Source organism: Mus caroli, chromosome 5 (assembly GCF_900094665.2).
Source record: "Mus caroli chromosome 5, CAROLI_EIJ_v1.1, whole genome shotgun sequence".
Taxonomy (NCBI): Eukaryota; Metazoa; Chordata; class Mammalia; order Rodentia; family Muridae; genus Mus; species Mus caroli.
In genome coordinates this window covers 58,207,287-58,219,686 of record NC_034574.1, presented here as the reverse complement: position 1 = coordinate 58,219,686, position 12,400 = coordinate 58,207,287, and the positions used below count along the sequence as shown (strand labels likewise).

The 12,400-nt window shown below is 43.7% G+C and overlaps 1 protein-coding gene across 1 annotated transcript; it reads left to right on the top strand.

The window, feature by feature from the left end:
- The first annotated feature begins 1,219 nt into the window (after positions 1-1,219).
- Tlr1 (toll like receptor 1) lies at positions 1,220-10,077 on the top strand. Its single transcript, XM_021163718.2, has 4 exons — positions 1,220-1,273; positions 1,675-1,994; positions 4,590-4,658; positions 7,459-10,077. The coding sequence occupies exon 4, from the start codon at positions 7,525-7,527 to the stop codon at positions 9,910-9,912; it is 2,388 nt and encodes a 795-aa protein (XP_021019377.1). The 5' UTR covers positions 1,220-1,273; positions 1,675-1,994; positions 4,590-4,658; positions 7,459-7,524; the 3' UTR covers positions 9,913-10,077.
- Positions 10,078-12,400: the final 2,323 nt, after the last annotated feature.

Sequence of the window (12,400 nt, the reverse complement as noted above, 5' to 3'; positions counted from 1 at the left end):
AGACCTGGCTGGCCTTGAACTCAGAAATCCACCTGCCTCTGCCTCCCAAGTGCTGGGATTAAAGGCATGAGCCACCACACCTGGCTAGTGCTTCTTTTTTGTTTGTTTGTTTGTTTTTGTTTTTGTTTTTTTGGGGTTTTTTTTGGTCAGTTTCAGAACTTTATCAAGCCCCACATTTACCTGATTAAACAAATTCTGGTTGGGAGACAGGGGTAGTCAAGAGCTGTGATGGCTGGCTGTTCTTGTTCTTGGTTGTCGACTACCAGAATTAAATATTCTCCACTAAACAAATTCTGAGTTGGGGAACAGAGAAAGATCAAAGTGTTCAACACCAATCCTGGTGTTCTTAGTTTGGGGGAAGTGAACCTCGCTGTCTGTAGAGTAGAAAAGCTGGTTACCGTGGAGGTGCGTGGAGGGAGAGGAAGAGGGGGTTTGGTGGTCCCCACAGTCACACTGTGACCGGACACTGGGCTGAGGACAAGAGTGGAGGCAGTTGTCATTCTTTAGCTTCAACTGACCTTTTGTTGGGGTTGTTTTACAGGAGTGTGACCCCCAGAATAGATCCTTTAAGATGGCTGGCCAAAATCAAGCTAGAGGAGGCATCTTGGATGCTTGCATTTTCTCTGAGAAAACAGAACCCTGGTGGCATGTTTTTTTTTTTTAAAAACAAAACAAAACAAAACAAAACAACAGAACAGAGTTTTAAAAGGTGATGTTTTGAAGAAAGTTGGAAAATATCTGTGGAGAAATTTTGCTCCAAATCGCATTTGAAAACTAGTGGCCCAAAAGACGCGACGAGTCTTTGTCCTACGAGCCTCTCACAAATCATCTTTTCTCTTAAAGAGAAAAAAATCTCCTGTAAAACTTTGATCTTGCCCCCTGACTTCTGCTCAGTCACTAGACAATGAGCAAAGGGCCAGAGGAAAAGCAAAAGAGATGAGACCCACCAGCATTCACAGCAAAAGAGATGTGAATCCAGCATTCACAGCCACCGCAGGTCGGATTCAGCCAATGAAAGTCTACCAGTTCACCCCATTAGTGGGGACAACAATGAGCCTATTGTAGTAAAATGTAGAACCATAAGGATACAACTCCATTTGTGTATATGTCTACCAATTAGTTTTCTTTAAGATATGGTGCAATTCCAGTAATTTGCCTTAGGTGGCAGTAAAGAGCCCTTTCTTTCAATGCAGAAAGCAGTTACCAATTAAATGTTGGAGGAAGTAGGAGCTTGAATTTCTTACTGCTCTGTCGGACGGGTAAGGTTGTCTTGGTAAGTAAGACAAATTACTCTATTTTTTAAAAACAAGGCCAGTGCTAGTTGCCATGTAGAAATGGAAACGTCTGTCTCTATGATCAAGTTGTGGATGTTTCTCTAAGTAGCAATATTTACTTACTGTGACTGTGTGATTTGAAACTAATCTTTGTCTAATTTAATTCAGAGAAAAGCTTCCCTTCATGTGATTTATTTTCAAGACCTTGTGTGTTCCTCTCTCTCTCTCTCTCTCTCTCTGTGTGTGTGTGTGTGTGTGTGTGTGTGTGTGTGTGTGTGTGTATGAATACTTTGTTACAGGGGTTTTTGGCTTTTGGACACGGTTGTTTTGATTTTTAGATGACCTTCCCAACCTCTCTTTCTCCCCCATCCATCCTCCTCTCCGTGAAATGTTCATGAAGATGGAACATGTTGTGACCCACAAACACTTGAGTGTGTCTACCAAGAGCCCACATGTTGGATACCTTCTCTGAGGCATGAAGAGAGCGGAAGCTCAGGCTGACCATGGCATTTGGGGGTGGTCCTTTTCGAGGAAACTAGGATTGGAATCCATCAGATCACCAGAGTAGAAGTCCATGAATAAATACTGCTAGCTTAATCGAAGCAGAGATGTGACTGGAAGGCATACACGTGTCCCCACTTCTCTCCGGGTGCTGCGCTGGGATCCTGCTCTCAGGGTCATCGCAGGATGTGACTGACCCCTTGTCGGTGGAGCAGAACTGTAAGTAGAATTAGCCTCTTTTCTTTATCAAGTCGTCTGTCACAGGTGCTCCATTATGCCAGTGAAAGAGACTGGATTGTATAGTTCATTTCTCCTGGAGAGGTTCTGTGATGCACACAGCTCCTTGGTTTTAATGGGGAGGCTAATTTTCATTTTTTATCCTGGGTTATTCTTACTAGATATACTTGTCTCTTTGCTCAGACGATTGGCACTGTTCTGGGGAGCTGGAAACCAAGGTGAAGTCGTAGTCTTTGAAAATGCTCTCCAAGCTCCATCCAAATTGATCAGTGCAGAAGTTTCCCCAGCCACACAGGAAGCCCAGGAACTCTCTTGCCCTCTGTGGGACCTTCCAGCGTGGTTAATAGTTACTCTGGCATAGAGCAAGCTTTTCATGCATGCTTGCAGAACTGAATGAGTGAGGTTCATTGTGTGGGTGTTACCATTTAAAACCAGCCAAACCCTGATTTGATGTCCCCAGAGTTTCTGAGCAGAGGTAACACATAAGGTCACTTCCTTCTGTGATTGGGTGGCAGCTAAGCTTGTCTTGGATCATAAAGATGGACATAAATATATCTGAGGATTTTTCAGGCTTTTAAAGTTTTCTTTCCATTTTCCCTTTTGTTCGATTAATGAATTATCCTTTTTGTTCATGTTAAAGTAGTGTGGGGGTTCTGAAATAGATGGGGGTCATTGACTCTCCCTAAGACTTTGTTCAACAGTATGTTGGCAGGGCATGGTGCTACACACCTGTCATCTCAGCAGTCTAGGAGCTGAGTCAGAAGGCTCACTGCAAGTTTGAAGGCACCCTGGTTTATGTGGCTACAAACTGAATTCCAGGATAGCAAGGCTTATATGTTGAGAGGATGTCTAAAAAACAAAACAAAAAAAGAAACAGCAACAAAAACAGAAGAAATAGTAGCAACAAGAGTTTCTTTTTTGTTTGGACTAGAAAATTTAGACATTGATTTTTAGTGACTTTAGTGAGTTTGATATCTACAGTTTAGAGATTCTACAAGCATCTAAAATTTATTTCTTTATGTATATAATACTTTGATTTCTTTAAAAATTAGCTTTTTAAAAAAATCTTTTGAGTGTGTGTGTTTGCGTGTGCACATGTGGAGGTCAGAAGACAGTTTATGAAGCCGATTCTCTCCTCCTGTGTGCTTCACAGGTTGTCAGGGCTGGGGGGCAACTGCCCTTAGCTGCTAAGACATCTCACTAGTCCTAATATTTTAATTTCTTTTTCAAAATTATTTTTTAATCATTTATTACTTGTTCAATGTATGTAAGTACACTGTAGCTGTCTTCAGACACACCAGAAGAGGGCACTGGATCCCATTACAGATGGTTGTGAGCCACCATGTGGTTCCTGGGAATTGAACTCAGGACCTCTGGAAGAGCAGTCAGTGCTCTTAACCTCTGAGCCATCTCTCCAGCCCTTGATTTCTTAATTATATAAATGAGAAAGGAGTTTTTCGAACTGAGAACCTCCCATTAATGACTTGAAGTGAAAGGGCTCTGGAATCAACTGGTTGAGGTAAGCGCAGAGCAGAGGCTCAGTGTTCACATGCTTGGGCCAGGCTGTTTCATTGCATACCCGACCGTAGGTGGATTCTAACCCTTTGAGGTTGCTATGAAGGGAACAAAGATACTTCACCTTGATCATGGAGACGTCTCCACATTTTATGCCCAACAGTGCTGACTACTGCCTCACTGGAGTCTGGGCTTGACTTTGGGGAAAGTCTCCGGTTTAGATCACACGAAGAAATAACGAGGGAAGTCCAAGTCTTGAGCCCAATTATGTTTATTCTGACCTGATTATAACATGCTGTTCTGTCCTGGGATACTGAGCCCTGGCCAGTATTCAGGAATTACCCAGGAGGTAACTGAGTATTATTTTGATTTTCATTGTCTTCTTAAGATTGAGTAAGCTGCTTTAACAAGAACAATAGTGACCTTCAGATGACAGGATCCTGGTGCCAGGGGTGTAGCTCATGGTAGAGAGCTTGCCTGGCATGTGCTGGGTCTTGAGTTTGATCTGTGGGACTACACACACACACACACACAGACCCACATGGACACAGACACACAATCACACAGACACACAGACACACACAGACACACACAGACACACAGACACACATACTCCAAAGCAAGAGAAATGTATCCTAGTAGTGCCAAAAGCTGGAAGTCCATGTTGAGGGTGCTCTATGCGTGGGACCTGACAAAAGATCTCTTACTGTGGATGGTCAACATCTTATGTCTTCTTGGAAGAAACAGGCAGAGAGTCCTATGATGTCCTTTCCAAAGGGACCTTATCCCATTCTTGAGACTTCTGCCTCCATGACTTCTACCTTCCCAGGGGCCTGGGTCCTAATCTCACCCCCTTGAAGATTCAAGTTCAAAACTTTCAGGGGGGCCCATTCAGACCCATAACACCCATTTAAATATGGCTCCTTGTGTGAGTCGCTCTTTGGAGTGCTGGGCTAGGATAACTGGAATATTCCGAGGCTTTTCCAAGGGCAATTGATGCTATGCAAAGGTCGGTCTTGCTTTTCCCAAGAATCTTGAAGCTCTGTCATCTTTCTTGCTCAGAGTGTTTGTGAATGCAGCTGGTGAAGAACTCAGGCGAGCAGAGGCAATTGTGGACACCCCTACAGAAACGTAAGTCCAGGGAGGGTTCTGGAAAGCAGAGAGGCCTGCATGTGTAGCCTGGAACTTCTATAGCACAGGTATATTTCTGAGAATTGAATTCTTTAGATCTGTCTGTGCTATCTGATGTATGGTGAAGGACATGTGGGCAGGAGTCTGGATCTTGGTTGGTCCTGGTGTCTCGTTTTTCTAGTGACATTCTAGGGAGTTTTAAAATTCACAGAGACAACTGCATAGCTGTGCAGCTTACATTTGAAGTGCCTCTAGGGTTCATCTCAACACAGCTGCCTTTGTTCTCATATACCACTGGACAGAGGACAGCAGGACAGCATCATATGGGTCGATTACCAGAACAATGGGAACCAAACAATGTCTCACACTTGAGAGGGGGAAATATCCATCGGCTGAATGAATGAAAAAAGATTTTCTGAAGCTTTTCCATGTTTAAATACCTCCAATATTGGCTGGATAAATGGATGGATGCATGCATTATTATAACTCAATATCTTTGTGACTCTTAGGATCTGTTGTGGTTTGAATGACAAGTGCCCTCATAGGCTCATGTATTTGACCATTTGGTCCCAGTAGGTGGTGCTGCTTGGGGAGGCTAGTCTTTAGGAGGTGGGGCCTTTTGAAAGAAGTATGTGTCACAGTAAGGGTGGGTTTTAAGGATTTATAGCCTTGTCTCAGTCTCTCTCTCTCTCTCTCTCTCTCTCTCTCATGTGTACGGATGAAAATGTGACTATCCAGCTTCCTGCTCCAGCAACCATGCCTTCTTCACAATAATGGACTCTGTCCGCCTGGAACCAAAACCTAACTAAACCCATTCTTCCTCGGGTTGCTTTTATCACAGCAGAGAAAAGTGACCAATTAAGAACCTAACCCTAATTCCTTGCCGTGACTCACAAGGTCTTGAGTGATCTTGGCCCTAAGTCTCTTGTGTTTGCTTTACCCCAGACTATCCCTGACTTCCCTGTTCCTCAGATCAGCTCACCTCAGTCTCATCTCAAGACTTTGTGTTTGCCTTTTCTTCTGCAAGACAGGCTTTTTCTTTGGCTCTTTGGATTCATCCTGTGTCTACCTTGGGGTCATCTCTGAAAGACTTTCTCTAGTGAATGAATCAAAACGAATTACTCAGTGTTGCCTCGGTGATTATTGGTACCATAATTCGTTTGCTTGTTTGTTTGTTTGTTTGTTTGTTTGTTTNTTTNTTTGTTTTTCGAGACAGAGTTTCTCTGTGTAGCTCTGGCTGTCCTGGAACTCACTCTGTAGACCAGGCTGGCCTCGAACTCAGAAATCCGCCTGCCTCTGCCTCCCAAGTGCTGGGATTAAAGGCGTGCGCCACCATTGCCTGGCCCTGATTCATTTCTCTAGATTACACGTAACCATTCCATGAAATTATAATTAGTTATTTAGCATCAGGTCTTTGTCTTGAGAATCAGACTTTGTCCTCTTCTGTCTACGCCCTGTGTTCTGTGTCTAGACCCTAAAACATGGCTAGTGGGTGAGTAGTGTATATGGATTAGTTAAATAATGGATGAATGAATGAATGAATGAATGACCAGTTACTGTGATCTTTATCAGCTTTTGGGTAAGACCAAAATTAGTCCCCAAAACCTGTGTAGGTGACAAACATTGATAGCAGGAGGGTCATGACACAGTGACCCAGGGGTCTCTTAAGAAAGCTGTGGGGTACCTGAACTTCTCATGTAGAAGCATAAAAGGGCATGAAGTCTCAGCCTGGCTTCTCAATGAGTGTGACAGGGTCAGAGCCAGGGGAGAGTCTTAGTTAAGGTTACGATTGGTACAATAAAACACCATCCATGGCAAAGAACCTCGGGAAGGAAGGAACTTTTTGGCTTATACTTCCATATCATAGTTCATCACTGAAGGAAGTCAGCACAGGAACTCAAACAGGGCAGGACCCTGGAGTCAAGAGATGATACAGAGGCTATGGCGGGGTGCTGCTTACTGGCTTTCTCAGCCTGCTTTCTTATAGAACCGGGGACCACCAGCCCAGGAGTGGCCCCACCCACAATGGGCTGGGCCCTCTTTCATCAATCACTAATTAACAAATGCCCTACAGCTGGATCTTAGGGAGGCATTGTTTCAACTGAGATTTCCTCCGTTCAGAAAACTCTAGTTTGTATCATGTTAACATTAAATTATCCAAGATGAGGAGTTTCCATGGGCCATCTCTGTTCCAACCCTATAGCTCCTGTAATAGACAGTCATGATTTAGAGGCTTAAAACAACAGGAGTTTATTCTGGAGGACGAGAGTGCAAAGCCAGGCATCGGCAGGGCTCTGGTGTCTCTGGAGCCTCCTCCAGTTCCTGCCATATCAAAAGTTGTTTGGGGCTAGCAAGATGGTTGAGTGGGTAAAGGCACATGCTGCCGAACCTGAGAAACTTGGTTCAATCCCTGGATCTCACAATGGAAGGAGGGAATTGACCCCTCCCATAGGTTGTCCTCCACACATACACTGTGGCCCATGTGCATACACACACATTTTATACATACATACATACATACATACATACATACATGTATATATCTTTATCTAATCATCTATCTATAACTACATCTATATCTAATCCATATTCATTTCTCTATCATCTATCTATCTATCTATCTATCTGGTTAGAGTTTATACTATCTATTGTTTATCTATCCACCATCCATCTAACTTAATCTTCCAGGTTTTGGATTGTATTCCTCTAAAGAATGTAGCCTCCATTTCACGAATCGCTAATAAGAAAAAGGTTTAATGCCTAGTTTAATATAATCATGTGATGTAATTTTTTTTTCTAGGACCTATACCCATGTGGCAATGCTCTGAAGAATAGCAGGAACCTCAGGAATGTCTATGGCCATACAATGACTAAACCAAATTCCCTCATCTTCTACTGTATCATTGTTTTAGGACTGACACTTATGAAAATCCAATTATCTGAGGAATGTGAGCTTATCATAAAGAGGCCAAACGCAAACCTTACCAGAGTGCCCAAGGGCCTACCCTTGCAAACAACTATCTTAGATCTATCACAAAACAACATATCTGAGCTTCAGACTTCTGACATCGTCTCATTGTCCAAGCTGACGGTCCTGATAATGTCCTACAACAGACTCCAGTATCTTAATATCAGTGTTTTCAAATTCAACACAGAGCTGGAATATTTGGATTTGTCCCACAATGAGCTAAAGGTGATCTCGTGCCACCCAACAGTCAGCTTCAAGCATTTGGACCTCTCCTTTAATGCCTTTGATGCCCTGCCTATATGCAAAGAATTTGGCAACATGTCCCAACTACAGTTCCTGGGGTTGAGCGGTTCTCGGGTACAAAGTTCAAGTGTGCAGCTGATTGCTCATTTGAACATCAATAAAGTTTTGCTGGTGTTAGGAGATGCTTATGGGGAAAAAGAAGACCCCGAGTCTCTTCAGTGCGTTAGCACTGAGACTCTGCATATTGTTTTCCCGTCGAAAAGAGAATTCCATTTTCTTCTGGATGTGTCCCTCAGCACTACGATCGGTTTGGAACTGTCTAACATCAAGTGTGTGCTTGAAGACCAGGGCTGCTCTTATTTCTTACGTGCTTTGTCAAAGCTTAAAAAGAATCCAAAGCTCTCAAATCTTACCCTGAACAATGTGGAAACAACGTGGAATTTCTTCATTAATATCCTCCAGATAGTTTGGCATACGCCAGTCAAATATTTCTCAATTTCAAATGTGAAGCTACAAGGTCAACTTGACTTCAGGATGTTCAGTTATTCTGACACTTCTTTGAAGGCTTTGTCGATACATCAAGTTGTCACTGATGTCTTCAGCTTCCCCCAAAGTTACATATACAGTATCTTTGCCAATATGAACATCCAAAACTTTACAATGTCTGGAACACACATGGTCCACATGCTGTGCCCGTCCCAAGTTAGCCCATTTCTGCATGTGGACTTTACAGATAACCTTTTAACAGACATGGTTTTTAAAGATTGTAGAAACTTAGTTAGATTGAAAACACTTAGTTTACAAAAGAATCAGTTAAAAAACCTTGAGAATATAATTCTCACATCTGCGAAGATGACATCCCTACAAAAACTAGACATTAGCCAGAATTCTCTAAGGTACAGTGATAGGGGAATCCCATGCTCCTGGACCCAGAGTTTGTTAGTTTTAAATTTGTCTTCGAATATGCTTACAGGCTCTGTCTTTAGATGCTTACCTCCCAAGGTCAAGGTCCTTGACCTTCACAACAACAGGATAATGAGCATCCCTAAAGATGTCACCCGCCTGCAGGCTTTGCAGGAACTCAATGTAGCATCCAACTCCTTAACTGACCTTCCTGGATGCGGGGCCTTCAGCAGCCTTTCTGTGCTGGTCATCGACCATAACTCAGTTTCCCATCCCTCTGAGGATTTCTTCCAGAGCTGTCAGAATGTTNGATCCCTAACAGCAGGAAACAACCCATTCCGATGCACATGTGAGCTGAGGGACTTTGTCAAGAACATAGGCCAGATAGCAAGAGAAGTGGTGGAGGGCTGGCCTGACTCTTACAGCTGTGACTACCCAGAAAGCTCTAAGGGAACCGCACTGCAGGACTTCCACATGTCTCCATTGTCCTGTGATACTGTTCTGCTGACTGTCACCATCGGGGCCACTATGCTGGTGCTGGCTGTCACTGGGGCTTTCCTCTGTCTCTACTTTGACCTGCCCTGGTATGTGAGGATGCTGTGTCAGTGGACACAGACCAGGCACAGGGCCAGGCACATCCCCTTAGAGGAACTCCAGAGAAACCTCCAGTTCCATGCTTTTGTCTCATANAGTGGGCATGATTCTGCCTGGGTGAAGAACGAATTACTACCCAACCTAGAGAAAGATGACATCCGGATTTGCCTCCATGAGAGGAACTTTGTCCCTGGCAAGAGCATTGTGGAGAACATCATCAATTTCATTGAGAAGAGTTACAAGTCCATCTTTGTGCTGTCTCCCCACTTCATCCAGAGTGAGTGGTGCCATTATGAACTCTATTTTGCCCATCATAATCTCTTCCATGAAGGCTCTGATAACTTAATCCTCATCTTGCTGGCACCCATTCCCCAGTACTCCATCCCTACCAATTACCACAAGCTCAAAACTCTCATGGCACGAAGGACCTATCTGGAATGGCCCACAGAGAAGAACAAGCATGGACTTTTTTGGGCAAACCTAAGAGCATCCATTAGTGTTAAGCTGGTTAACCAGGCAGAAGGAACGTGTGACACACAGCAATAAGAATATCCACCTCAATGGTGTTGCTGCTCTGGGGAGTTCTAATAATAGTACCATTCATATCAGCAAGAACCTAAAAATGGTTCTGACTTTACAATGTGGGAATTTGTGCTTTTTAGCCCAAGTTTGCCGCTAGTGTTTGCTAATAAAAATTAGTGGGATATTATATTTTGGGTTGAAATCATTCATTTCTTTTTGTTTTTATTTTTTTGTTTTGTTTTGTTTTTTAAGACAGGGTTTCTTTGTGTAGTTTTTACTGTCCTGGAACTTGCTCTGTAGTGCAGGCTGTGCTTAAACTCACAGGAATCCTCCTGTGTCTGCCTCCTGAGTAATGGCATTAAAAAAATTTTTTTTTATTGTTGTATGTTTTAGGTATCTTGTCTGCATGCACGTCTGTGCACCATGTGCATGCCTGTGCTTTCAGAGGCTAGCAGAGGGCATTAGAGTCATTGGAGCTTTAGTCATGGACTGAACCTGGGTCCTCTGCAAGAGCAGCCAGTGCTCTTAATTACTGAACCATCTCTTCAGCTCCCAAACCATTAATTTTAAACACTTAAGGGATCCATTTGTTCCTTTCTCTATAATCACATTCATTGAATTTGCTGCAGAACCAGGAGAAGCCCTTTCCTCGGCAGATGTTTGTACTTCTGCGTGCCTGGGCAACAGTAGAAAATTCCAACTCCACTTTGCCTTGACTTCCCCATTATTCTTTCTGGGTTCACCATAAATCCCTTCACTCTTAGGACTGGATGTTACTTTTCCACATAAATTTCCTGCCTATAAAGCTCTCGTCTTGGTTTCCACTAAACGGAAGCATTGAAGGGACTGCATATGCAGTTAATTCATTGTTCCAAGAAACCGTCAGGGAATCAGAGAGGCCTGTATGTCTCCAGATACAGAAAGAGTCACGAAATAAGAACATACAGTGAAGTCCAGTGATTATTTAACATGGCCATCTTAGAAATAATAGGTGACTGATCTCTCAGCACCTGGGTGGCAGAGGTAGGTGGAGCTCTATGAGTCCAAGGCCACTCTGGTCTACATAGCCACTTGCAGGACAGCTCTGTAGAGAGACCCTGCCTCAAAAACAAACAAACAAAAACAAAACAGAACAAAAACCCAGAAACGATAGGTTAGGTTTTTCACTGAGTCTTGAAGGAAGCCTCAGTATGTATGTACTGGTGAAGAGTGGAAAGGTCATTATACTAAAGAGGCCAAAAGGCTAGGATTCCCAGACTTACTCTGGGGCTAGTGCCCCTCATGGTTGGATATGAGGATTATGACAAATAAGACTATTATATGGTTGTCAACAATTAAATAAAACTGTATTGTAGCTAGCCAGGCTGGTGGATCCCTGCAATCCCAGCAACTTCCAGGCTGAGGTAGGAGCTTCCTGACTTCCAGGCCAGCCTGGGCTATCTAGTTAGATCCTACCCCAAGGAGGAAGAGGAGGAGAAAGGAACGGGGAGCATACTGTCACTGGTCTTGACTAGACTACTGAGACTATTGAACTGGGGACTCATGAAACACTATGTCTACGGAAATCAATAGGAAGTAGCCCTAAACCATGCGGCGTGGAAACTGGTACTCTGAAATGGAGTTGCAACAGCCCTTCTAACTGGCTTCTTCCATTTCCTCCAGGTCTGCTACACTTCCCAAATTACACTTCTGGATTTCACAATCCAGTTTCAACTCCTTAGCAAGCAATTTTATAGTTGCTTCGGGGATTTCTGTGCAGAGACCACTTTTGCACAGACGGAACCACTGACATCGGTTGCCTTCCTGTTCTGGGCCTGAATGTTCACAATGGTGGTGTAATCAGGGTTGGCTCCTTGTGAGAGCAGAGACAGAAGGACCTGCTCCCTGCTTCCTCCTGATTTGCATTTGGCTGTTGGCTTCCCTTGCTTTTCACCTTGCCTGCACACTGCACGCCTGCATTTCACCATTTGCAGATCTGTTTCTGTGTGCTAATTTCCCATTTTCATACAGACTTCCATGGTCTGGTCTCTGTCTATTACTAATGTTCCGATCTCTTTTTTTTATTATTAGATATTTTCTTTATTTACATTTCAAATGCTATCCCCTTTCCTAGTTTCCCCTCCGAAAACCCCCTATATACTTCCTTCTCCCCCTGCTCCCCAACCCACCCACTCATGCTTCCTGGCCCTGGCATTCCCCTATACTGGGCATTAGAACCTTCACAGGACCAAGGGCCTCTCCTGCCATTGATGACCGACTAGGCCATCCTCTGCTACATATGCAGCTAGAGCCATGAGTTCCACCACATATTTTCTTTGGCTGGTGTTTTAGTCCCAGGGAGCTCTGGGGACACTGGTTAGTTCATATTGTTGTTCCTCCTATAGGGCTGCAAACCCCTTCAGTTCCTTGGGTACTGTACTGGCTAGTTTTGTGTCAACTTGACACAGCTGGAGTTACCACAGAGAAAGGAGCTTCAGTTGAGGAAATGCCTCCATGAGATCCAACTGTAAGG